The sequence below is a fragment of the Macaca nemestrina genome, chromosome 12 (genome assembly GCF_043159975.1).
Source record: "Macaca nemestrina isolate mMacNem1 chromosome 12, mMacNem.hap1, whole genome shotgun sequence".
Taxonomy (NCBI): Eukaryota; Metazoa; Chordata; class Mammalia; order Primates; family Cercopithecidae; genus Macaca; species Macaca nemestrina.
The window spans coordinates 85,097,877-85,123,070 of record NC_092136.1 but is presented as its reverse complement, the minus strand read 5'-3'; the positions used below and the strand labels follow the sequence as shown (position 1 = coordinate 85,123,070).

At 38.4% G+C, this 25,194-nt stretch overlaps 1 protein-coding gene across 36 annotated transcripts in view; it reads left to right on the top strand.

Annotated features, from left to right (window-relative positions):
* The window catches only part of LOC105468858 (synaptotagmin like 2), a 163,001-nt gene that overhangs the window by 123,689 nt on the left and 14,118 nt on the right, over nt 1-25,194 (top strand). For 11 of the 36 annotated variants that reach the window (XM_011719304.3, XM_071075380.1, XM_011719303.3 and 8 more), the window contains 7 exons: nt 5,051-8,983; nt 11,829-11,930; nt 13,957-14,010; nt 15,268-15,315; nt 18,305-18,399; nt 21,559-21,678; nt 23,524-23,693. In XM_011719304.3, the coding sequence (XP_011717606.2) occupies nt 5,051-8,983; nt 11,829-11,930; nt 13,957-14,010; nt 15,268-15,315; nt 18,305-18,399; nt 21,559-21,678; nt 23,524-23,693 (4,522 nt within the window). The other 25 variants (XM_071075384.1, XM_071075387.1, XM_071075385.1 and 22 more) reach the window with 12 other exon arrangements.

Below are 25,194 nucleotides of genomic sequence, written 5' to 3'. Positions count from 1 at the left end.
TTTCTCTTTCAGCTGGTATGAGTTGAGAGGCAAAGAGGGTACTGCTTTTCCCTGCTAACTAGCCTTGTCTTGAAGGTCTTACCACTCTCGGGATGACTCAAACTACTTTTACACCTATATGATCATGAAGTAATCATAATGTTTTCTGATCATAATTTCTTATGTTTTTTTAGAAAAACAGAAACAATAGAAAAAGCCATGCTGTGTACTCTCTGCCGTCTTTAATAAGCCTGCATCCGACCCTATGATAGTTTCTTTATAGTCAGGATAATTCACAATAGCAACAATCAAATTTGTTTTTTTTTTAAGTTTTTAAAAAATATACTTTAAGTTCTGGGATACATGTGAAGAACGTGCAGGTTTGTTACAAGGTATACACGTGCCATGGTGGTTTGCTGCACCCATCAACCCATCACCTACATTAGGTATTTCTCCTAATGCAGTCCCTCCCCTACCCCCCCACATCCCAACAGGCCCTGGTGTGTGATGTTTCCCTCCTTGTGTCCGTGTGTTCTCATTGTTGAACTCCCACTTATGAGTGAGAACATGTGGTGTTTGGTTTTCTGATCTTGTGATAGTTTGCTGAGAATGATAGTTTCCAGCTTCATCCATGTCCCTGCAAAGGACATGAACTCATCCTTTTTTGTGGCGGCATAGTATTCCATGCTGTATATGTACCACATTTTCTTTTTCCAGTCTAACATTGATAGACATTTGGGTTGGTTCCAAGTCTCTACTATTGTGAACAGTGCTGCAGTAAACAAACATGTGCATGTGTCTTTATAGGTGAATGATTTATAAGACTTTAGGTATATACCTAGTAATGGGATTGCTTGGTCAAATGGTATTTCTGGTTCTAGATCCTTGAGGAATCACCACACTGTCTTCCACAATGGTTGAACTAATTTACACTCCCACCAACAATGTAAAAGCGTTCCTATTTCTCCACATCCTCTCCAGCATCGGTTGTTTTCTGACTTTTTAATGATTGCCATTCTAACTGGCGTGAGATGGTATCTTATTGTGGTTTTGATTTGCATTTCTGTAATGATCAGTGATAATGAGCTTTTTATCATCTTTGTTGGCCACATAAATGTCTTCTTTTGAGAAGTGTCTGTTCATATCCTTCGCCTACTTTTCGATGGGGTTGTTTTTTTTCTTGTAAATTTGTTTAAGTTCCTTGTAGATTCTGATATTAGCCCTTTGTCAGATGGATAGATTGCAAAAATTTTCTGCCATTCTGTAGGTTGCCTGTTCACTCTGATGATAGTTTCTTTTGCTGTGCAGAAGCGCTTTAATTTAATTAGATCCTGTTTGTCAGTTTTGACTTTTGTTGCCATTGCTTTTGGTGTTTTAGTCATGAAGTCTTTGCCTATGCCTATATCCTAAGTGGTACTGCCTAGGTTTTCTTCTAGGGTTTTTATGGTTTTAGGCCTTATGTTTAAGTCTTTAATCCATCTTGAGTTAATTTTTGTATAAGGTGTAAGGAAGGGATCCAGTTTCAGTTTTCTGCATATGGCTAGCCAGTTTTCCCAACACCATTTATTAAATAGGGAATCCTTTCCCCCATTGCTTGTTTTTGTCAGGTTTGTCAAAGGTCAGATGGTTGCAGATGTGTGGCATTATTTCTGAGACCTCTTTTCTGTCCCATTGGTCTATATCTCTGTTTTGGTACCAGTACCATGCTGTTTTGGTTATAGTAGCCTTGTAGTATTGTTTGAAGTCAGGTAGCATGATGCCTCCAGCTTTGTTCTTTTTGCTTAGGAATGTGTTGGCTATGCAACCTCTTTTTTGGTTCCATATGAAATTTAAAGTTTTTCCTAATTCTGTGATGAAAGTCAGTGGTAACTTGATGGGGATAGCATTGAATCTATAAATTTCTTTGGGCAGTATGGCCATTTTCATGATATTGATTCTTCCTATCCATGGGCATGGAATGTTTTTCCATTTGTTTGTGTCCTCTCTTAATAACTTGAGCAGTGGTTTGTAGTTCTCCTTGAAGAGCTCCTTCACATCCCTTGTAAATTGTATTCTTAAGTATTTTATTCTCTTTGTAGCAATTGTGAATGGGAATTCACTCACGATTTGGCTCTCTATTATTGGTATATAGGAATGCTTGTGTTTTGTGCACATTGATTTGGTATCCTGAGACTTTGCTGAAGTTGCTTATCAGCTTAAGGAGATTTTGGGCTGAGACAATGAGGTTTTCTAAATATACAATCATGTCATCTGCAAAAAGAGACAATTTGACATCCTCTCTTCCTCTTTGAATACCATTTATTTCTTTCTCTTGCCTGACTGTCCTGGCCAGAACTCCCAATACTATGTTGAATAGGAGTGGTGAGATAGGACATCCTTGTCTTGTGCCGGCTTTCAAAGAGAATGCTTCCAGCTTTTGCCCATTCAGTGTGATATTGGCTATGGGTTTGTCATAAATAGCTTTTATTATTTTGAGATACATTCCACTGATACCTAGTTTATTGGGAGTTTTTAGCAAGAAGTGCTGTTGAATTTTTTCGAAGGCCTTTTCTGCATCTATTGAGATAATCATGTGGTTTTTGTCTTTGGTTCTGTTTATATGCTGGATTACATTTATTGATTTGTGTGTGTTGAACCAGCCTTGCATCCCAGAGATGAAGCCCACTTGATCATGGTGGATAAGCTTTTTGATGTGCTGCTGGATTCAGTTTTCCAGTATTTTATTGAGAATTTTTGCATCGATGTTCGTCAGGGATATTGGTCTGAAATTTTCTTTTTTTGTGTTGTTCCTACTAGGTTTTGGTATCAGGTTGATGTTGGCGTCACAAAATGAATTAGGGAGGAGTCCCTCTTTTTCTATTTTTTGGGATAGTTTCGGAAGGAATGGTACCAGTTTCTCTTTATACCTCTGGTAGAATTCGGCTGTGAATCCATCTGGTCCTGGGCTTTTGTTGGTTGGTAGGCTGTTAATTGCTGTTTCTATTTCTGAACTTGTTATTGGTCTATTCAGGGATTCAATGTCTTCCTGGTTTAGTCTTGGGAGGGTGTGCGTGCCCAGGAATTTATCCATTTCTTCTAGATTTTCTAGTTTATTTGCATAGAGGTGTTTATAGTATTCTCTGATGGTGGTTTGTATTTCTGTGGGACCAGTGGTGATATCCCCTTTATCATTTTTTGTTGTGTCTATTTGATTCTTCTCTCTTTTCTTGTTAGTCTGGCTAATGGTCTATCTATTTTGTCGATCTTTTCAAAAAACCTGAACCTGCTCCTGGATTCATTGATTTTTTGAGGGGTTTTTCTTGTCTCTTCAGTTCTGTTCTGATTTTAGTTATTTCTTGTCTTCTGCTAGCTTTTGAATTTGTTTGCTCTTGCTTTTCCAGTTATTCTAATTGTGATGTTAGGGTGTCGATTTTAGATCTTTCCCGCTTTCTCCTGTGGGCATTTAGTGCTATAAATTTCCCTCTAAACACTGCGTTAGCTGTGTCCCAGAGATTCAGGAATGCTGTCTTTATTCTCATTGGTTTCAAAGAACTTATTTATTTCTGCCTTCATTTCGTTGTTTACCCATTAGTCATTCAGGAGCAAGTTGTTCAGTCTCCATTTAGTTGTGCTGTTTAGAGTGAGTTTCTTAATCCTGAGTTCTAATTTGATTGCGCTGTGGCCTGAGAGACTATTTGTTATGATTTCCATTCTTTTGCATTTGCTGAGGACTGTTTTACTTCCAATTATGTGGTCAATTTTAGAATAAGTGTGATGTGGTGCTGAGAAGAATGTGTATTCTGTTGATTTGGGGTGGAGAGTTCTGTAGATGTCTATTAGGTCCACTTGGTCCAGAGCTTAGTTCAAATCCTGAATATCCTTGTTAATTTTCTGTATCACAGTGGGGTGTTAAAGTCTACCACTATTATTGTGTGGGAGTCTAAGTCTCTTTGTAGGTCTCTAAGAACTTGCTTTATGAATCTAGGTGCTCCTGTATTGGATGCATATATATTTAGGATAGTTAGCACTCCTTGTTGCGTTGATTCCTTTACCATTATGTAATGCCCTTCTTTGTCTTTTTGATCTTTGTTGGTTTGAAAACACAGTTCTTAAACTCCAGTATGCAAAACAGTCACTAGAATAGCTGTTAGTAAAGATTACTGTGCCCAATCTCCAGAAATTCTTCTCATTCAATACATCAGGAATAAGGCCCAGGAATGGAAATATCCTCATTGTCCCATTTAAATATTGTGGATAAAATTCCTTGTTTAGTCTTATTTAAAAGTTCTTTTTCTAACTCCTGAAATCACTTAAGTCTGTGCTTCTCAAACCTGAATTTAGGCCTCCTCCAGGGTTTATGATACGTGCCAGGGGATGGGTGAAGTCATAAAATCAGCATGGCGTATCTTCCTGGAGTGTTAGTTTTATACAAAGATTTAAGAGTAAGAGAAAATTAACAATTAAAATGTAACATGGAGCTGAGTGTGGTAGCTCACGACTGTAATCCCAGTACTTTGGGAGGCTGAGGCGGGCGGATCACGAGGTCAGGAGTTCGAGACCAACCTGGCCAACATGGTGAAACCCTGTCTCTACTAAAAATACAAAAATTACCTGGGACTGGTGGTGCGTGTCGGTAATCCCAGTTATTTGGGAGGCTGAGGCAGAAGAATCGCTTGAACCTGGGAGGAGGAGGTTGCAGTGAGCCGAGATCCTGCCACTGCAGTCTGGCCTAGGCAGCAGAGTAAGACTCCATCTCAAAAAATAATAATAAAATAAAATGTAACATGACACAGAATGCAAAATTAACATGTATTTTTAAAATAAACCAGGAACTTCAAATAAATTTTTCAGTTAGGTCCGTACCCTGTACTTCCTGGTTTCTACAATTCCTTTCCTTTACTATCATAGGGCACCTTTGGTAGAATACCTTAATTAGGACAACTTACATTTTTAACCCCTGAAAAATGCTGTTATAAACAGCTAGTGGTATAGAAAGTGCAAATACAAAGTGCTTTTATAAAGATGATGTGAATGATTAACCGTTCTTTAAGCATGCTCTTTTCTTATTTAGAAAAGTATTTCTATGTTGCAGATGAACTGTCTCATTGTGTTGAGCCTGAGCCGTCTCAGGTGCCAGGTGGCAGTTCTAGAGACCATCAGCAAGGTAAGCCCCCTCCTGTCCCGGCTCTAAAAGCTAAGACATCTTCACGTTCTAGTCCATATGCCACTGAGATACAGAAGTCAACTGATGATTCCATATTTAAAGTTCTAGACTGGTTTAACCGAAGTTCTTATTCAGATGACAATAATTCATTCCTCAAACATCCCCGAGGAATAGAGTCCAAAGAAAAAACAGACTCAAAATCACAGGTTGCTATTGACTTGGTGACAGATGACACTACTTTAAAAGAAAATGGCTTGAAGAACCTATCATCCAGCAAAATTGAATCGAAGCCTGTGAGATCTGATTCAACATTCCAAGTAGAGGGAGATATGCTGGTTTCTGAAAGTTGCCAAGATGCTAATGTGAACATCAAATCCAAATTCATGAATTTGTCCCAACAAGGTGCCCCAAAGGAAGGCCCATGTATATTGCCATTTGAAAGCTATGGCACCCCAAGTCAAAGGAGCAAAAATATGGACTATAGCCAAGATTCAAAAAGCATAGGAAAAGGGAACGGGGTATCTCCTCCAAAAAGGAACTATTCCTACAATATTCTCAAGGAATCTGATGCAGAAAACCAAGTTCCATGCAACACTAATAATATTGGCAACTTGGGTGAAGAAGAACCCAAGTTTCATGCTCATGAAGAAAATAGAGGACACTCAGAAGTGAATTTTGACTCTTCAACAATTGTCAAAGAACCAGGTTTGAAAGATAACATGAAAGCAGAGAGAAAGAGCAAAGGAGGAAATACCTATATCCTGAAAGCTTCCTTAGAGCCAGAGAATATTAAGTCAACACCTGGGATTGCCAACAACGGCTCTCCTTGGAAGAAGCCTGAGGTCCATTTCCAGCAAGAAGCTGATGAGGTTCCCAAGAACCAAGTGCAGAGAGAGAAATACAAAAGAGTGAGTGACAGAATATCCTTTTGGGAAGGAGAGAAAGCTGCTGCTAAGATAACTCATAAAGAACCCACATCTTCATGTAGCCAGGAACAACCTTCTGCTAAAGCATATCAGCCTGTGCAGAAGTCACAGGGTGTATCATCTATGGACAGTTTATCTACAGACCAGAGTGAATATAATCAGGTCATTCCCAAACGAGTGGTCCTAGATGAGGATGATCAAGCATCCCAGCTCTCCAATTCTTATTCCTCAAATAAATCTAAAGAGACCAAGCCACAAATATCAGATCCATCCAGAAACTATCTTTCAGCTGAGGAATCAGATAAAGTGTCTCTGTTTCAGAATAAGAAAAATGAGCCTATAAAAAGATCACCAATGGCAGACAGTTTGCCTTCTAGAAGAAACCTTACTTTACCAGCACTGCAACGTCCCTCAAATGTTGGGAGTGAACGACATGTTCCTTTGGAGAAAGACAGACCTCTAGTTCGTGAATCAAATGCCAACTTTAAAGTTATGTCCCTAAAAGAAAGAATGGATGAACCCAATGTGGAACAGGTCTATAATCCCTCTCAGTTTGAGAATTTGAGAAAGTTTTGGGACTTAGAAACTAATTTAAACAGTAAGAATAATGACAAGAATATTACCACAGCAAGCCAAAAAAATTCTGCACCTTTTAATAGGCAGAAACACAAGGAATTAAGTGACATTAAATTATCAGGTAAAAATACTCATGAAGCAGAGGTGCTTCTAAGCCCAAAAAAAGTTATGGGAAGAGAGGAAATGGAGAAATTAAATTCAAAGGGCATACTCCAGGTGCTACCAGATGAAACCACATTTCCTTTGAGTCCGCTTAGAAAGTATACTCATCAGTTGCGAGGAAATGAGTCATCAAAGGAAAACATGGAAAAGAATATGGAAGGGATTGTTACTCCAGTGTTTAAGGAAGAAAAGGATTACTCAGACCAAGAGATTCAAGAATCCATAGTAAAAACCAATGTTTTGTCTAAAGACTACAAAGACACTTTTAATGACAGCTTGCAGAAACTGCTTTCAGAAGCCTCAACACCAGCAATTCAACCCTCTGGTGGAAAAGTTCATGGAAAACAAGTGCTTGAGCCAAGTGTTTCTGAAAATAGGACATGGCGTCAAAAAACAGATTTTGCTGATACTGAGGAAGAAGTCAAAGGACCTGAGAAGATCATTAATGAGCATGTTGACAAAACAGTAGTTCCTCCAAAGGTTAAACGGAACTCTTTGACTGCTAGTCTAGACAAACTCCTGAAGGAAGCAACTGGAACTTCACCCTCTCCCTTGCAAACCAAGTTGGCGCCCGTTATCACTGGAACCAACTCTAAGCCGGAAGAAGGAAGATTTTTTGGAAAAGGGATAGAACAGAGTCACAATACTTCAGCTGATAAGAGAGAAATACTAGCTCCTTTTCCAGAGAGAGGTGAAACTTTTGGAAATACAGCTCTCCCCAAGAAAGCTGAAAGTGGTGAGTGCCAGCTAAACACAGAGAAGTTGATTCAGATGGCTGCAGAAGATTCTTATCCATTGGATCCACCTTCCCAGCTTTCCAGAAAGGGTTCTTTTGGGGATGTGGCCAACCCTCCCCACGATATGCTTTTTCCCCAAGATGCTCATCTTGTTACCCAGGCTAGGGAACACCCTTCTCAAACGGAAATTTCAGAGACTGTAGAGAAAGTCGTTCTTCCACCCAGACCTGTGTTGAATGATGTAAATGCTGCATTACAGAAGCTGCATAGAGAAGTATGGTTAAGTTATCCAGCTGGAAGGGAAGTATGTCCTGGAGAAGTGAACCCAGAATTTCCTGAAGCAGTACAGGCATTAGGTAGCCCCCTAAATCCGCCAGGAGTGATATCACCATGGGCTATGATGGACACCATAGTTCCAGACAGGAAGGATTTTTATTCCTCCAATGTAGTTCCTGATAAAACTCATGAACTTGGATCTTATTTAGCTGCCCAAATGTTTCTATCAGACCAGACACTTAGCTCATTTGGTTCCACTGTTGCTCAATATGGCAAAGGCCTACCTCAGGAAGTGGAAGAAATTGTGAGGGAAACAATTATTCAACCCAAATCAGAGTTCCTCGAATTCAGTGCTGGCTTAGAAAAACTACTGAAGGAAGCAACTGAAACCTTCCCCTTAAAATATGAAAGCGATACAGGGAATCTTTCTGCATCAAAGTTAATAGGTAGTACAAAGGAGCCCAGGCAAGCCACTTCTGAATTCCATCCTGAGGAATTAAAAGAAACAGTAGAAAAGGCTGAGGCTCCATTAATAACTGAGAGTGCTTTTGATGCTGGTTTTGAGAAACTTCTTAAAGAAATAACTGAAGCTCCTCCTTATCAGTCGCAGGTGTCAGTGAGAGAAGAAATGCACAAGAAGGAGTCCTCACAGTCAGAGCAGACCAGGTTCTTAGGGGCAGTGCCCCATTTTTACGGGGCAGCCTCACAGACCTCTGAAATGAAGGCTAAAAGTAGTGGTTTGGAATCTCAAGTCAACCAATGTAATAAAAAGTTGGGAGGAGACGTACATATGACTGATTTATTGGTAGATTTTTGTGGTTCCAAAAGTGGAGTTGAGATCCCTAGAACCCCACAACTTTATGTGGCTCATGAAATAGGGACCATTAACACTGTAAACCCCCCAGTGGACAGGGACAGTGAAAGTGGGGTTGCAGGGCGACAAGGGACTTTTCAGGAACCTGGCTTTGGAGGGGCTTCTGAAGCAATTAGTGTGTCCAGAAATAGGCAACCCATTCCTCTCCTGATGAACAAAGAAAACTCTACAAAAACAAGTAAAGTTGAATTGATTCTAGCATCGCCATATAAGAAACAAGAGAAAGAGGAAGAAAAAGAAGGTTTCTCTGAGTCCAAGTTTTCAGATGGAAACACCAGTTCTAATGCAGAGAGCTGGAGAAATCCTTCCAGTGAGCATTTAAAAATTTTTAACTCACAATGAGTCTGCTTTATGGAATGCTGATGTAAAGGATGATTTTTTAAAATTGGGATTAATTTGATATTCTTAAATGGTGTTAAATTCTTCTTACCACTTCTGTGTTCCTGAGCCTTTTTTAATTAAAAAAATTATTTATATTTTTTAATCAAAAACATTACATAAAACAGCTTTCCTATAAGGCTGTTTCAGAGTCTGAGTTGACTTTTCATTAATCTACCTATAGAATTTTTAGGTTTCAAAAAATACTTTTTAAATAACTTTTTGTGTTTAGAAAGTATCTTTACTACATTTAAGCTAGTTTTCCTCCTGGAAATATTTAGAATTTCTTCCTTAATTGGCAATCTTTATAGAAGTCTAGTAAGATTTGTGGCAAGAAAGTGCCACAGATGGACACAAATTTCCCATTTAGGAGCAATATCTTACCACAGTGGTGGCTAAATACCAGGGACAAAATATAAGGCTGGAACTTTCCTTCCCTCAGATACCTTGTGCTGTGGTGTTTTTGTTACCACTTTCTACCTCTCATTTTCAATTATCTGTACAATCTTCCCTTTCTAGAGTATGACTTTGGCCAGATGACTCACCTGATGCCACCTAAGGGCATTGCCTGGCCAGGTACATTTCTTTAAGCTCCAGCCTTGGCTAAGTTGATGATCTGAATCGATCTCCACATTCATCTACATGGATGTGGGGGCACTGGTTTTGGTGGCCAGGCTGTAAAACATAGGCCTTATCTCAGTTTCCTATTTAATCAACCTGTGGACATTTTAGCAGAGAAACCCCAGAGCAAATAGGAATGAGAAGCTACCTGATTAAAATGATGAAATGATAGAGAATGTTTTCTGGCTGGGACATTTTAACCAAAGTTACACAACTGCTGTTGATTGCCTTCCTTGTAGTTTAGTAGAATTTGTCATTTGTTTAGCTCCCTTTAGTTCCAGTGAAAATAGATAAGCTTTACTGAGTCGCTTACTTGGAGGTGTGGATTCTTTTGTAAGTAGCTATAGGGTTTCTTCTTGAACACTGACCAAAGAATCCACCTTTAATCCTATTCAGTCAAGTTGAAGCCCCTCTAACAAATTTTGTTGTTAATAAAAAAAAAGAAATTGAAGTATCAGTCTCTAAAACCAGACATATGCAAGAATAAAGCCAGCATATTAAACTTGTTGAAGTAGGCTCTTACTAAACTTCCCATGAGTTGCTAGCATAAACTGAGCCACAGTAGGAGGAGCGCCTGCAAATTCGCAATTATGTTAGAGACTATCATCTAATGTGTATCCCAGCATAACTGACCGAGTAGTAAAAAGCCTATCTAAAAAAGCAATGTTAAATAGTCACCTAGGCTGGGCACGGTGGCTCACACCTGTAATCCCAGCACCTTGGGAGGCCGAGGCGGGCGGATCATGAGGTCAGGAGATCAAGACCATCCTGGCTAACACAGTGAAACCCCATTTCTACTAAAAAATACAAAAAATTAGCTAGGCGTGGTGGCAGCGGCTGTAGTCCCAGCTACTTGGGAGGCTGAGGCAGGAGAATAGCATGAACCCCGGAGGCGGAGCTTGCAGTGAGCCAAGATCACACCACTGCACTCTAGCCTGGGCTACAGAGTGAGACTTCATCTCAAAAAAGAAAAAAAAAAAAAAAAAATTACCTAAACAGAGTCCAGAGAAGACATTTTAGAATTACAAGCCAATTAAGAAGTATAAAATGATATAGTCATGATTTTAATTTAGGTTTATATACTCTAACCCAAGTTACTATTTTAAAGCAAACTGCAGTAGGGGTGGGGTGAAAAATGAAGAGAAACCTACTATAAGGGTACTGTAATTTTGGGGAGCAAGCTAACACCTTTGACTTGTGACTGAGCTCTTAACTAAGCCATACCTCAATATGCTCCTTTGGGAAAAATTAAAGGTTCAGTAGTCAAATACTTTTGGAAATGCTGGGCCATTATGCACAGAGAAGGTCTGCAGTAAGGAACATTTCAAATTTGAACAGAGAACATCCAAATCTAATTAGTCTTAGAATCCATTTGCCATGGAATGTACCAGGCAGAACTGGAATGTATTTCAGGAAATTATTGTCTAGAGAAGTGGTTCTTAAATTGATGGATTCCTTTATCGAATCACTCATTGATTCAGCAAATATTTTGAAGTGTTTATTTCCAGCCACTGTTCTAGGCACTGAGAATACAACAGTAATAAATGTCAGTACTTAGGCTTATTCATGATGGAGCCATTCCTTTTATAAAATAATGGCATTAGTAAATGATAGAGGCCTTCCTCCCATGTTATTTCCTAACATTTCATTGGAAATTATACTAGATCATGAAACCCAGAAAGTCTACAACCTTCGATCTGGAGAATATCTGGAGAATATGTGTACCCAATTATACACAGATGTTAAACATCTGAATCCTGCCTTCTACGGTTTTGAATTAATTTTATTAATGCTCCTAGAAGTATTTCATGGTTGTCTTCAAAAGCTAGAATGTTAAATGGGAAGAGTCAATGTCTGCCATAGGATAAATCATATGTCTAAAATAAGAGTAAACAACTGAGAGATCACATTTCTATTAATGTGGTAATCTTGTTTCTATATGGTTTACATTTGCAAATATTTCTTGACCAGTAAATTATTTTTAAGAGCATATTAATAGTGGAGAAATTTTATTTTCTTCTGTGAACTAAGTGCCTCTTAAAGTAGAGAAACTGATAGCATAATGTCTCTTTTCAACCTACCATTTCTATGTCCATATGTTAGAGGGTTGTTTTTTTTGATATTGTGCAGTGTTCATCGATTTTGTTTTATAACAGGTTCAAAAGAAGAACCCAGTCCTGTTTTGAAAACTTTGGAAAGGAGTGCCGCTAGGAAAATGCCTTCCAAAAGTCTAGAAGACACTTCATCAGATTCATCAAGTGAGAATAAAGTTCGCCTCACTGTTCATGCCCCATCTAAGCTTAAAAATGCCTATGTGCTCTCCTGTAGCCTCACTGCATGCTGTTGTGCACTGCAACCCCTAATGGGGGCCATTAACAGATGAAAATAACCTTTCCAAAGTGCGCTGAAGAGGCTCAACCTAAAGTGGCTGGAACTTTGCTTATAAAATAATATATTACATTTGGTTACTAAAACACTAGGTTTCCTTTAATTGAAGAATCCCAGTTTAAGTGTTTCTCAAGTACGCTGAGTTTGAAAGGACTGTGGTAGCTAGTAGGATTAGTGAAAATAGTCATAACTAACATTTATTGAATATAATTTGCCAAAATGTACCTAATAATTTTACATGTATTATCTCATTCAACCAGCACAAGCAACCCTATGAGAGGTGAATGATTGTTATCCAAATTTAAAGATGAGGAAAATGAAGCTCAGAAATGTGAAATGACCTGTTTAGTATTACACAGAAGATCAGGGACTCAAAATTAACAGGCTATTATCAAGAACATTTATGAAGGGACCACGTTATATATGACGGAGTTGGATGTCCATTGAATTTTGCATGATACGGAGTTGAATTAGTCCCTGGCTTCAAGGACTTTCCTTTCTCTTTTATCCCTTCTATTCTGTTCACATTTCTTTTAGATACTGGAACTATAAGCCCAAAACTACTTAACATGGAAGACTTTAGGTACACTATTCCCCACTGGCAGCTGCTTTAATGGTGAAGGATTTCTTGTGTACTAACAGAAAGCATAATATATCAAGAGAGTTGTGTGCTGGACAAATGGACTAAAACCATGACTTCTTGGGGTTTTGTTCTTGCTATTTTCAAGCTAAAATCCACCTCTAGGATTGCAGATGGTCATAAGAAAAATTATCAAGTGAAAAGGTAACCACTGCCAAACTCATATGATTGATAATTGGCCATTGTTATGTTTAGAATATTTTTTGTGCATTTGTAATTAAGAATAAAAAGTCAGAATTTAAGAAGGAAAAAAAGAAAAGAAAAAGCCACTCCACCAAACATTTCCTAAAATTCACAGATTCCCAGGGATTTGAAGACTATTCCCAATTTGGAATGTAGTCCTAACTATCCCAAGGATCTTGGAATCTGAGGGTTAGAAGGGATCTTAAAAATCACCCATTTTAACCTCCCCCCCAGTGCAGGAATTCCCTCTAAAGCCTCCTCAACAGGCGGCCAACCCCCATATCCGCCTGAATGCTTCCAGAGAAGGCGAGTCAAATCCTTTGTTGGACAGCCGTGATTGTTCTTCCTTATATTGGTGATGGGCCCTGAGAAAAAGAAAAAAACAAAAAAACAAAACAAAACAAAACAAAACTCAGAACAATTGTCCAATTTAGCAAACCTCTTGCCTGTGAAACATGGGGCTATTTCCATGGTGCAGCTTTAAAGTACTCAGGAATGTATAGGGTTAAAAAAAAAATCACCATCAGCTGACGGGTATTCCTGCACGCTTCCTTCCAAATACCGATACCCACTCTCACACTAGCCTGCCAAGATTCCACTTAGCAGCTGGTCCCCAGTTACATCTCTTCAGTTGACTTCCCAGGCAAACCTCCCAGAGGCATACGCGAATGATGATGCACACACACAAATATTTGTTAATGACCATGGGTTTGGGAAGGTGTTAGTCATGGCTAGCATCATACCCTTTACAGAAGAATAGAGAGGCTGTTGCAGCCCCGTGCTTTCTCCTGCTGCTGGCCGATTGCTTGCTCTGAACTAACCCTCTAACCCTTGGGAGTCTGTGTGCAGCAGTGATGTGAGCTGCATCCGGGCTGAAATGGGAGCTCCCGCTATGGCACTGGCTCAAGTAGCTAATCTAAAGAGAAAGTATTTTGGGGAAGACATCTTGGTTGCACCCCTCATTGCATCTTGACTAATTGCTTCCAACTCCGGGGGCTTCCAGGGACAATCTCATTGTTCTTTTCTCTCCAAGGGTCAGCCATATTAACCATTTGTTAATTTCTTCTGAACAGATCAAGCAAAAGTAGATAATCAGCCAGAAGAATTAGTGCGTAGTGCTGAAGATGGTAAATATCTTTATGTATTTGCATGTCTGTCTGTGTATTAACTTCTGGGGTGCTTTGGGCAGTCTCTGGGACACAGCTGTTGGGTAAATAGAAGAACGTCATTTGCTACTATGTGGTGAATAGTACCTAAGTTACTATAAAACAGTTCTCATTTGGTACATTTAATATAGTTTGTATTCTTAAGGCTTCTGCTGCTGATACTGTCATGAGGATCTCATCAGAGACCCTTGTGAAGCAAGGATTTCTATAAATAGAAAATTGTATTTCTTTGGATATGAGCTGATTTTTGCTACTCTGACTTGCAGAACTCGTTGTAAAGGCAGGAATAGTGGAGTGAATTCCTGGGTTAAGTTATTCTTCTGTTTGATTCTCAAGTCCCAGCATTTAGATCTCTCTGGGCACAACTGGTAAAATCTTAAGTTCAAAGGAAAGAGTCCCAGAACAACGGTGGGAAATCTTGCCTCTGCTTATATAAATAACTAAATATAGACAGAGGGTGAAGTTGATTCTGAATATAATGGAGCCAGAAGATCTTGAAACTTGTCAATAGATCAGGTATTACTTGGCTTTGTTATAAGATGAATAGTATAATGGTGCCTTGGTTGAGGGAGAGACAGAAATGAGTCTGATTTTTATAGTGAAGAATTTATGCAAATGTATAATTTGTATTTGCATGCTGGATTTTGTTTGTTTGTTGTTAAATTGCCCTCACTATAATCATAAAAATGTGTACTCACTGAACTGTCCCATATAAATGCAGCAACAGAGCTCCTTAAAGGTCATTCTTTACTTTTATGTAATAGTTTTATCTTTCTCTTTTTATATTTACAACCACCTCACTGAAGTTGATGGGGCAGGATTTTTATCTTCATTTTGCTGATAAGAAAAACTCAGAGAAATTAAGTGACTTTTCTAAGATCCTATAGCTAGTCAGTCATTGGGAGGGCAGGAAATAGAATCTCAGCTTCATTACTCCTAGTTCAGTGCTCCTTCCCATTTTCCATGCTGTGGTCTAGTGAATTACAGGAAGGATGCTCCATATCTCCTGTGTTGGATCCCAGATTTTTAGTTGAACAGGAGACCTTAAAGAGGCTAATGAAGAAGAGTCACACTGAGGAATGAATGAAATCAAGATGAAAACCTGTCAGATGTATTCTGCTGTCTCAATTGTGAAACTGACATTTGAGCTTTACTTTCATGTCTCTCTAATCTTTCTGTTAAAATGGTATTTATTCTCAATGTTGCCCTCCTGAGTAGATGAGAAAGCAGATCAGGAGCCAGATACAAATGAGTGCATACCAAGAAGTGAGTAGCAGGATCTTTCTCACAAATGACTAAACATTCCACTTTACATAGTATTAAATATAGTGAAATAACTAACCCCATTAATAACACAGCATTTATTATTGGCACTAAACTCCTGCAGCTTACAAAACTATTTCATTATGATAAGGGTTTTATTAAAAACATTTTACTATTGTCTGTGTGGAAAGAATGATTTGTGGTTCCACTGAGGGAGAGTTGTATATAAATATATATGCATATATGTTATTGCTGATATTATATATTGTGCTTTTGTCAGTCTCTATGCTGTTTGAATCTCTGCTTAAAAGCAAGTTGGCACCTTCTGATTTCATTTGGTTTTTATGTTGCAGTATGATTTTGAGTGTTGGATCTCTTGTGGCCTCTATACAAAACTGTAGATGGAAGTAATTTATAACTTATTTGGACCTATGAAAGGAAGTTAGAGTATGTGCTTCTCTCCATATCCATAAAAGCCAATCTTATTATGCCCAGGGTTTAAACTCTGAGGTGCAAAACTGACTTGAATGGTAAATGTTCTAAGTATAAACCAAGTGAACACATGAATCTAAGAAGTAAATGTATATCTGTGGTGACTAATGCCTGTCTACTAATTAATGTCTACCATCAAGCAAATATAATGTTTGCTTGCTCTTTTATGTTCAATCTTAAGATTACTCTACTTAGCTGTGACTACTATCTTAAGGACAAATACATTTAAAAAGTGCTCACACGGCCTAGTAAAGCATGCAGCAGTGTATGTGTGTGTGTGTGTGTGTGTGTGTGTGTGTGTGTGTGACTTGTTAGCTTCTCGGTTTCACTCTGTTTCATAAACCCTAGGCACTGGGGGTATGAAGATAATGATACACATGTCTACCTTCAGGCCACAATATTTTAAATAATAATTTCCCAACAGTCTTTGGATATGCTAATAGGGCTTAATGAGGAAAGCAGCTAAATGGAGGAGCCATTAGATAGAAAACCAATGTGCTGATGGCTAAAAGTCAGTGACATGTAGTGGGAAACCTGAAACTTTGCTCATGAGGTCCTCCTGCCAGCAGTGAAGGTGCTGAGCTTTGGCACATGACTTGACAAATTCTTAAGAACTGCCTAGGAAAGAAGACAGTCCAGGCTTCATCTCTTGTGAGTATGTGCTCTCTGTCTGACTGCTGCAGAGGAAACAAGCCTTCTGCCCTTAAGGGGTGTTAGGTAAAGGGGCTTTTCCAGTTACTTTTGAACTAGGACATACTTAAGTCTGAGCATCTTATTTTATCTTGCTATGTTTTGTTCAAAATTTAATCTGAGGAGTAAAAGCAAAACATACATAGACATATATGCCTAAATATCTGTATCTTTATGCATGATCTCCTAATTGGCTTAGTTTATTGGTCAAGGCAAATAGACTAATCCTGTGCTGAATTCTGGGTAAATTAATTTGTCCCTTTTTAGTGATATTTTCCAAAATGACTGTTAGTGCCTTTTCACTGGTAAAGAGTATATTCTTACCACAAAAATCAAATACATGATCCAAACACAAATGCCGAAAGCCCATGAATCTAAAATTGATTACATTTGAGTAGTGGATATAATTGAATTTGACCTTCATAGCATCATCCAGCAATATACTTTGAAAATAGTAGGGTGCAATGTTATAACAAAACATTTTTTGCATTCTCATTGGACCATATTGTGGGACCTAATCTTACACTGCTGCCAGTATAACTCTCCCTAATACACACACACTATTGTTTAATGGGAAGTGATTAAAGTAGGTGTCATTTTAGTGAGACACCATAAATACATTTTGATGTGCATTGATCTATGGGAGCCTAAGGATAGGTGAAAATTGTTATGTGAGCAAGGATATCTTTAGTATGTGTAGCTAAATTTTCAGTTTTTCCTTCATTAGATTTCTTTAAAGATGAATTTAACTGATGTTTAAGGATGAATTTGAGTCTTTTGTGTTATGTATAGAAATATAATTTGATTTTTATCTATTTTCTTAATATCTCTTTTAATGATGAAGTCAATGTATGTGTTTCATTCAAAATATAATTGAAGAATTCTTTATCATATGATATTTATTTGATTAGAAAATACTTATATAGAGCTTACTCTGTGGTAGGCACTAACTGCCTTGGAAAATATTAACTTAATCATTATAAGAACTATGATTCATCATAAGAAAAGCTTAGATGTTGTGATTCTTAGACAAAGAAGAAAATAGTTTTCTAACTAGGTATATGCAAATCAGGATTGTAATTTATCCTCTTCTTGTACCTTCTACACATATACTTTCTATATCAGAAAGAAGACATATGCTACATTTTCTTATTAAATTCTTAGAGTACCCTAACTTTAACCATTCTAACCTGGCCTTGGGATATTGAAAATTCTGAATCAACGAGGTATCTAAATAAGTTATATTTTCAAAAAATAATGTTTATTTTATAATTCTGAGTGAAAAACACTATCAGAAAAGTAATCCTCATGCTCACTAAACACACCTACTCTAAGACACTCAACAACCAGAACACTTTTATTATTGAGTTGTGTACAAAAATCTTGATTGAAGATGTCCAGATGAAATAGTTTTTCAGCCTGCAGTGTGTTAGTAATATCTCTCAAGGAGATGAACCAATCAAATACAGACCTTGTGGTCTGAAGCTCTGATGTGAAAAAATAAGTTAAACCAATTCACACTGACAGTATATTTTAATTCAAGTTCAGCTCCAGTTCAATAAAAACTAGTGTTTTTAAAATTAACTTTGTTTTGTATTTGGTTCAACTCCTTGCTAGTTTTCTCTATGTATAATTTATAAAAATTGCATGTTGCTTATCTCATGATGCTGTGCATGCGAACTACTGTGCCTTTAACTTTTTTACAAAAACATGTTTGTTCATAGCTTAAATGAAAGTATGTTTTCAATTAATGTGTAATGTTTTTTGACAATTGTAAGAATAATTTTGAAATGGAAATGCTGCTGTTTAGTTTCCACAGTGCCTACACCACCTGATAATCCATTTTCTCACCCTGACAAACTCAAAAGGATGAGCAAGTCTGTTCCAGCATTTCTCCAAGATGAGGCAAGTTTGTCTTTTGTACCATCAGAGAAATGGAGACAGAGGGTTGGAATTGCTATGCCAACGTTGATGTGTTTGTATTCCACTGTGGCAGAGACCAAAGAGGTCAGAAGGACTGACCCTTGCCTTTCAAGTCAATAGAAGTAGGGTTGTTGATCCTGGAACAGGGAAAGGCGCATCTCATTTGACTCAAACAGTAACTCCTTTTGGTTAGTGAAGTCAAATTGCATAGATTTGGGAATGTGATTTTGTTTCAAAGCAAGTACAAAATAAGAAATCCAGGAAGGTATATGAACTGATTATCCCTCTGTAGTTTGGAGTAGACTTGATTTGTGAAAACTTAATTTAGGCAGTATGACTGGCTTGAAAGTGTTTGTTAATAAAGTAACAATGACACAGCAAGCTTTAAGGAGTATTTATTGGGTGCCAGGCACTTTACATGTATCATTTAATCCTTCAACAACCCTAAGAGGTAGGCACCATCATTATCCCCACACATTACAGGTGAGGAAACTGAGACTAAGGGAGATTAACCTCACTCAGCTAGAAGGGGGTTCAACCAGGCCTGGAGCACAGATCCAACTTGCGTGCTGTTAACGACTATACTATATACTATATGGTCTTAAGAAAGCGCATGACTATAATTTACTATTCATTGAGTACCTAGTATGTGCCAGGTACCTATTCATCTAACTCTTACTAACTATATGTGGTAAGGACTATTTTCTTCATTTTACAAATGAAGAAAGAGCCCCAGAGAGGTTAAACAACTTTCCCCAAATCCAATTGCTACTGAAGAGTAGATCTAGGACTTTAACTCAGGTCCTTTGACTTAATTAAGATTCCATGTTCTTGCAGTCAGGTAGTTAGGAGCCTGAGCTTTGGAGCCAGATATCCCCAGTCCTAGTTATGATACTAATTTTCTGTGTGATCATGGACACATTCAGTACCTTCCCTGAGTCTGGTTTTCTTGTACCTACCACATGAGGTTGTGGGGTATCAGTAGGATAATGCAGGGAAAACACATAGCACAGTGCCTGGCATATAATGAGTACCTGGCAAATGTTAGCTGCTACTGTTCGTAGTTTTGGTCTGATTTCTAACGGTGAAATAAAAGGCTTCCTTATCAAGTATTCTCTTAGTAGATGGAATGTTGAGGAAAGCTCTGGGCAACACATAAATTATATTCTGTCACTGGCCTGGGCATCCTTTTGTCCATTCTTGGGCCTTTGATGAACTGTATCTGCCAATATTCAGCTCTTGCCTGTGGTTAAGAGCACATGTTACAGTTTCCTTTGGAAAGAATCACTCATTCTTTGAAAGTAATTCATTAGCTAGAAGCCAGCAGTAGGCATGCCGTGCAGTTCAACCATATAATAATATGAGGCCGGGCATGGTGGCTCATGCCTGTAATCCTGGCACTTTGGGAGACTGAGACGGGCAGATCACTTGAGGCCCAGGAGTTTGAGACCAGCCTGGCCAACATAGCAAAACCCCGTCTATGCTAAAAATACAAAATATTAGCTGAGTGTCACAGCTCATGTCTATAATCCCAGCTACTCGAGAGAGTAAGGCAGGGGAATTGCTTGAACCCGGGGGGCAGAGGTTGTAGTGAGCCGAGATCGTGCCACTGCACTCCAGCCTAGGTGATAGAGTGAGACTCTAGTTAAAAAAAAAAAAGAGTGTGTGTGTGTATGTGTGTGTGTATGTGTGTGTATGAGGCAAATTATATAAGTTCCTGGTTAATTTTTGTTCTTCCTTCAATTTTAACCTGTTGTCTCATAGCTCCACACAGAAGAGAGTTCAAATCATTTAGGTTTGTGTATCAGAGATGCCAGAATTAAGCTGTGTCATTTTACGTGGGGTATGAGTTGAATTGGGTATTAAGGAAAGTGGAAATGCAATCAGGCCTTGCTCATCTGTTCCTTTTGAGACTTATCATCAGTCACATTTTTTGAGTGCCAGTTACGTGTAAAACACCATTCCAGATCAACAAGGCAGAGTCCTGTTCTTCCAATAATTCACTAATGATCTGATATACTAGGTAGAATGTAGTAGGCGCTAAAATAGAGGGAAATGACTCTCAGCATGTGGGGAGAGAGTGTGACAACAGAGACATTTAAAAGATATGAATTGTTTTAATCCTTGAGAAAGGATTCTTATCCATGTAAAGCATTAATTTTGGTTTTCTTTAACTCCTTTATTAATCTGCATTAGAATTGGCATCCATTATATTGATGCATAATTGCATGGTCCTGGAATATGCTGGCATGAACTAACCACTCCGTAAAGGTGTCCCTTAACCCCTGGTGCCACTGAACTGTTCCATAAGCTCTCTAACCCTAAAAGGAGCTCACTCTGAATCATAAATTTTTAAAGCTACTATTTAATAAACTTTAGATTCAAATATAACAAAATTTGTTACTGTAACTTTTCTTTCTTTTCCCAGGTAAATACTTCCTGGGACATATTTAAAATAAGTACCTGTATCTTCCTTTTTTTAAATGTGTTAAAATCTAATGTGGGTAGAATGTATAATTTAATATACTTCCCTCTAGCAACAAAAAGATAAGTACAATAACACATAGGAATATGTAATGGGAAGTTTAAAAATTTTAAAAATTAAAAAATATATATATGGCCTTGAGTTGAAACAGATCAGACTAGCATTTCTTTTTTCCTAGTTTAATAGTGTCTCAAGTAAAAGATTTGATTTTTAGAGAAGTTACGGGCTATGCTAATAACAAGAGGAATTAAATATGATGTTTTGTTTTTAACAGTAAATCTTTTTATTATCTGGGTAAAGTTAATTTCTCATATATACCAATAGAGTTCCCCAGGCAAATAAATATATAATATTAAAAGAGTGGCAAGAAAGCGCGCAATAGTGCTGTCTTCTGTAGCACTTTGGGAGAGACTACTTTGTAGGTGAAAAAAATCACTTTGTTGTTTTGGTAGCTAAGCACTGCCTTCCTCCTTAGGTGAGGTCAGGCAGACCACCCACTCCATCCTGAATCCCATACCCTGGCAATTAGCACTAGCATCCTTTGACCTTGCAGAAATGTCAGTGGGATACCAAAATACCATCTTTGCCTAAACAGAGATTCTGATCTTGACTCATTCTGAATTTAAATATTGTGCATATTATATGCTGTTTTGTAGAGTGATGACAGAGAAACAGATACAGCATCAGAAAGCAGTTACCAGCTCAGCAGACACAAGAAGAGCCCGAGCTCTTTAACCAATCTTAGCAGCTCCTCTGGCATGACGTCCTTGTCTTCTGTATGTAAACAAAGGCTCCATGTTAATATCTCTCCGCATCTCTGAACTTTGCTCTGACATGCTCATGCTCATTGTAAAACAGCCTCCTCCTGTATTTCTCAGGGCACAAGCAGTTTCTCTAATCCATACTTAGCTTCTGGCTAGCTACGTCTATTTTTTTTTTTTAGACTAAAGTGGTTCATATTCATCATAAATAAATGTTTGGGGTTTTTTTTTTGTTGTTGATATAAGTACTTCACAAATAAACTTAAATTGCCAAGAAGATGAACCACTAAATTTTTCTGTGCAACACATGGGGTAACTATGGTAAAACCTGCTTGTATCAGATATGCTTCATAGAATTGTACCTCTCTTTTAGTAATCCTGATGAATCAATATGCCAGTTGACATGAAAGAATATGAGAGGTAATTCTTTGCCTTTTAGAAGGCATCTGAGCAGCATTTTAAAAGGAAAGATCCTTAAGTGTAGTTGCTCAGATTTGATTTAAGGGAATCTAATTTGACTTTACATAGAACTTCTTGCATAAGGTGAAGTTGTGTGTGCATGTAGTATGTATGTAAAAATATATGTAAATATATCCACATACACTTATCTGAGTATCAGATATGCATACACATACATATATTTTACCAAGTATGCTAAACAAATGATAAAGTTGTGCTTAAATTCTTGCTAGCCTTGTGTTACTGAAACCTTTTTTAAAAACCTATTTAAATTGAGTTTCTGCTGATAAAAATCGAACATCTGCCTTTGGGAAGGTTTTAAACTCCCTTCATCAATCATCCATTTTCTACCCTTTCTGACCTCTAAAAGCGCATGGCTCAGTAAGCATTTTCCTAGATTCAGTGGATGGTTAACATGGTAAAATTCCTTGTTAGTGCCTTGGAAATTTGATACAGCAGTGTGTCACTGTGATTAGAGTGTCTGGGTTTTCTTACATCTTCTTTCTTTCGGATTTTAAATATTAAGCATGCCTGAAAATGGATGCCTTTGAATGCCACCTAGCATAAAATCACCCTGCTTTGAAATGAGCCAGCATCTAAATAACATTGCATTTCACTTTTCATCTATGTCTTACGGGGAAAATTTTTTAAAAACATTAGTCGGCTGGGCGCTGTGGCTCACGCCTGTAATTCCAACACTTTGGGAGGCCAAGGTGGGCAGATTACTTGAGCTCAGGAGTTCGAGACCAGCCTGGCTAACCTGGTGAAACCCCATCTCTACTAAAAATATATAAAATTTAGTAATACCTTTCAAAAAGGTCATTTTGAAGGATACCTTTTTTTTTTTTTTACAACTGCCCTCATAAATTTACAACCTAAAATTGATTTATTCAGTCATCTAGAAAATTGGAGATATGGCTGAGCGCAGTGGCTCACGTCTGTAATCCCAGCACTTTGGGAGGCCGAGGCGGGCGAATTACCTGAGGTCAGGAGTTTGAGACCAGCCTGGCCAACATGGTGAAACCCTGTCTCTACTAAAAAAAATACAAAAATTAGCCGGGCATGGTGGCACACGCCTGTAATCCCAGCTGCTTGGGAGGCTGAGTCAGGAGAATCGCCTGAACCTGGGAGGCAGAGGTTGCAGTGAGCCGAGATGAAGCCACTGCACTCCAGCCAGGGCAACAGAGCAAGACTCTATCTCAAAAACAAAATGAAACAAAAAACTCTAGTCATGTATATCATGTCAGGTTGTCTTTATAGATATGTCTTTATGCTATATTTAATTAACTGCTTTTATAAGCAAGCTAAAGAAATAATGCCAGTAAGGATTATATCCATGATCCTTGTGCTAGGTTTAAGAACAAGACAGAGACAAACACTATGCATTTCTGATGCTTTCAGGTGAGTGGCAGTGTGATGAGTGTTTATAGTGGAGACTTTGGAAATCTGGAAGTTAAAGGAAATATTCAGTTTGCAATTGAATATGTGGAGTCACTGAAGGAGTTGCATGTTTTTGTGGCCCAGTGTAAGGACTTAGCAGCAGTGGATGTAAAAAAACAGCGTTCAGACCCGTAAGTACATTTTAGAGTCACCTACCTTCTCTTAGTTCTCAAACTGTCAATCTTTATAGGAATTGGAAGGAAATAATCAAAGAGGAGGGAGGGTATGTGTTAAAAGGAATGTTTGAAAAGTTGGCGGAAAATGCTGTTTTATTGTATAAAGCATATGTCAAGCATTAAATTATAAAAATCACAGAGAAGCACAAAATGTTTCAACTTGGAAAGGACCTTTGGGGTCATCTTGTTCAGTTCCTTCATTTTACAGATAAGAACGCAAGCACCAGAGAAGACAAGTAACCCATATATGTGAATTCAGATAGAAGCAAAATGAGGAATGAGGACCTGAACCTGTCTCTTTCTGTCACACTCTCAAACGTTTTACAAAATTAGGGACACATGGGACACACTTCATAATGCTCAGTGGTATAAAAATAGTTAAGACCCTAGAATGAGAGAATTTTCATATTTAAATTATATCTTACAGAACTTTAGAGGAAATTGCTAAAATTATTTTTTTAAATCACAGGTTTGATTGCACTTCAGTTTTTTTTTTTGCAAACGCTGAATGGTATTCCCCACTTATCCCTGTGCAGAAGTCTGATTCTTACTTTGCTGAGACAAGCCCAATTCTTTTTTCTTATTCTTATTATAAAAATAACTAAGCTCAACATCCTTTATTTTTTTAATATTGAAGATAACTTGACTAGGTATTTACTAAGATGAATGTATTTCAAAGACACTAACAAAAACTTAAAAATACAGCACCAGGGCCGGGCGCGGTGGCTCACTCCTGTAATCCCAGCACTTTGGGAGGCCGAGGCGGGCGGATCACAAGGTCAGGAGATCGAGACCACGGTGAAACCCCGTCTCTACTAAAAATACAAAAAAAAAAAATTAGCCGGGCGCGGTTGTGGGCGCCTGTAGTCCCAGCTACTCGGGAGGCTGAGGCAGGAGAATGGCGTGAACCCGGGAGGCAGAGCTTGCAGTGAGCCGAGATTGCGCCACTGCACTCCAGCCTGGGCGACAGAGCGAGACTCCGTCTCAAAAAAAAAAAAAAAAAAAAAAAAAAAAGAAAAAAAATACGGCACCAAAGCGTTTTCTCAGAGGGAACCAAACTAACAGATTTAAGCTCTATGTTGGAAGTGTGTTTTCCTCTTTTTTTTTTTTTTTTGAGACGGAGTTTCACTCTTGGTGCCCAGCCTGGCACGATCTCAGCTCACCACAACCTTCGCCTCCCAGGTTCAAGCGATTCTCCTGCCTCAGCCTCCTGAGTACCTGGGACTACAGGCATGCGCCACCACACCCACCTAATTTTGTAGCTGCGTGTGTGTGTGTGTGTGTGTGTGTGTGTGTGTGGTGTTGTTTTTTGTTTTTTGATTTTTTTTTGAGACCAGCGTGGCTCATGGGGTTTCTCCATGTTGGTCAGGCTGGTCTTGAACTCCCGACCTCAGGTGATCCACTCACCTCAGCCTCCCAAAGTGCTGGGATTACAGGTGTGAGCCACTGTGCCCGG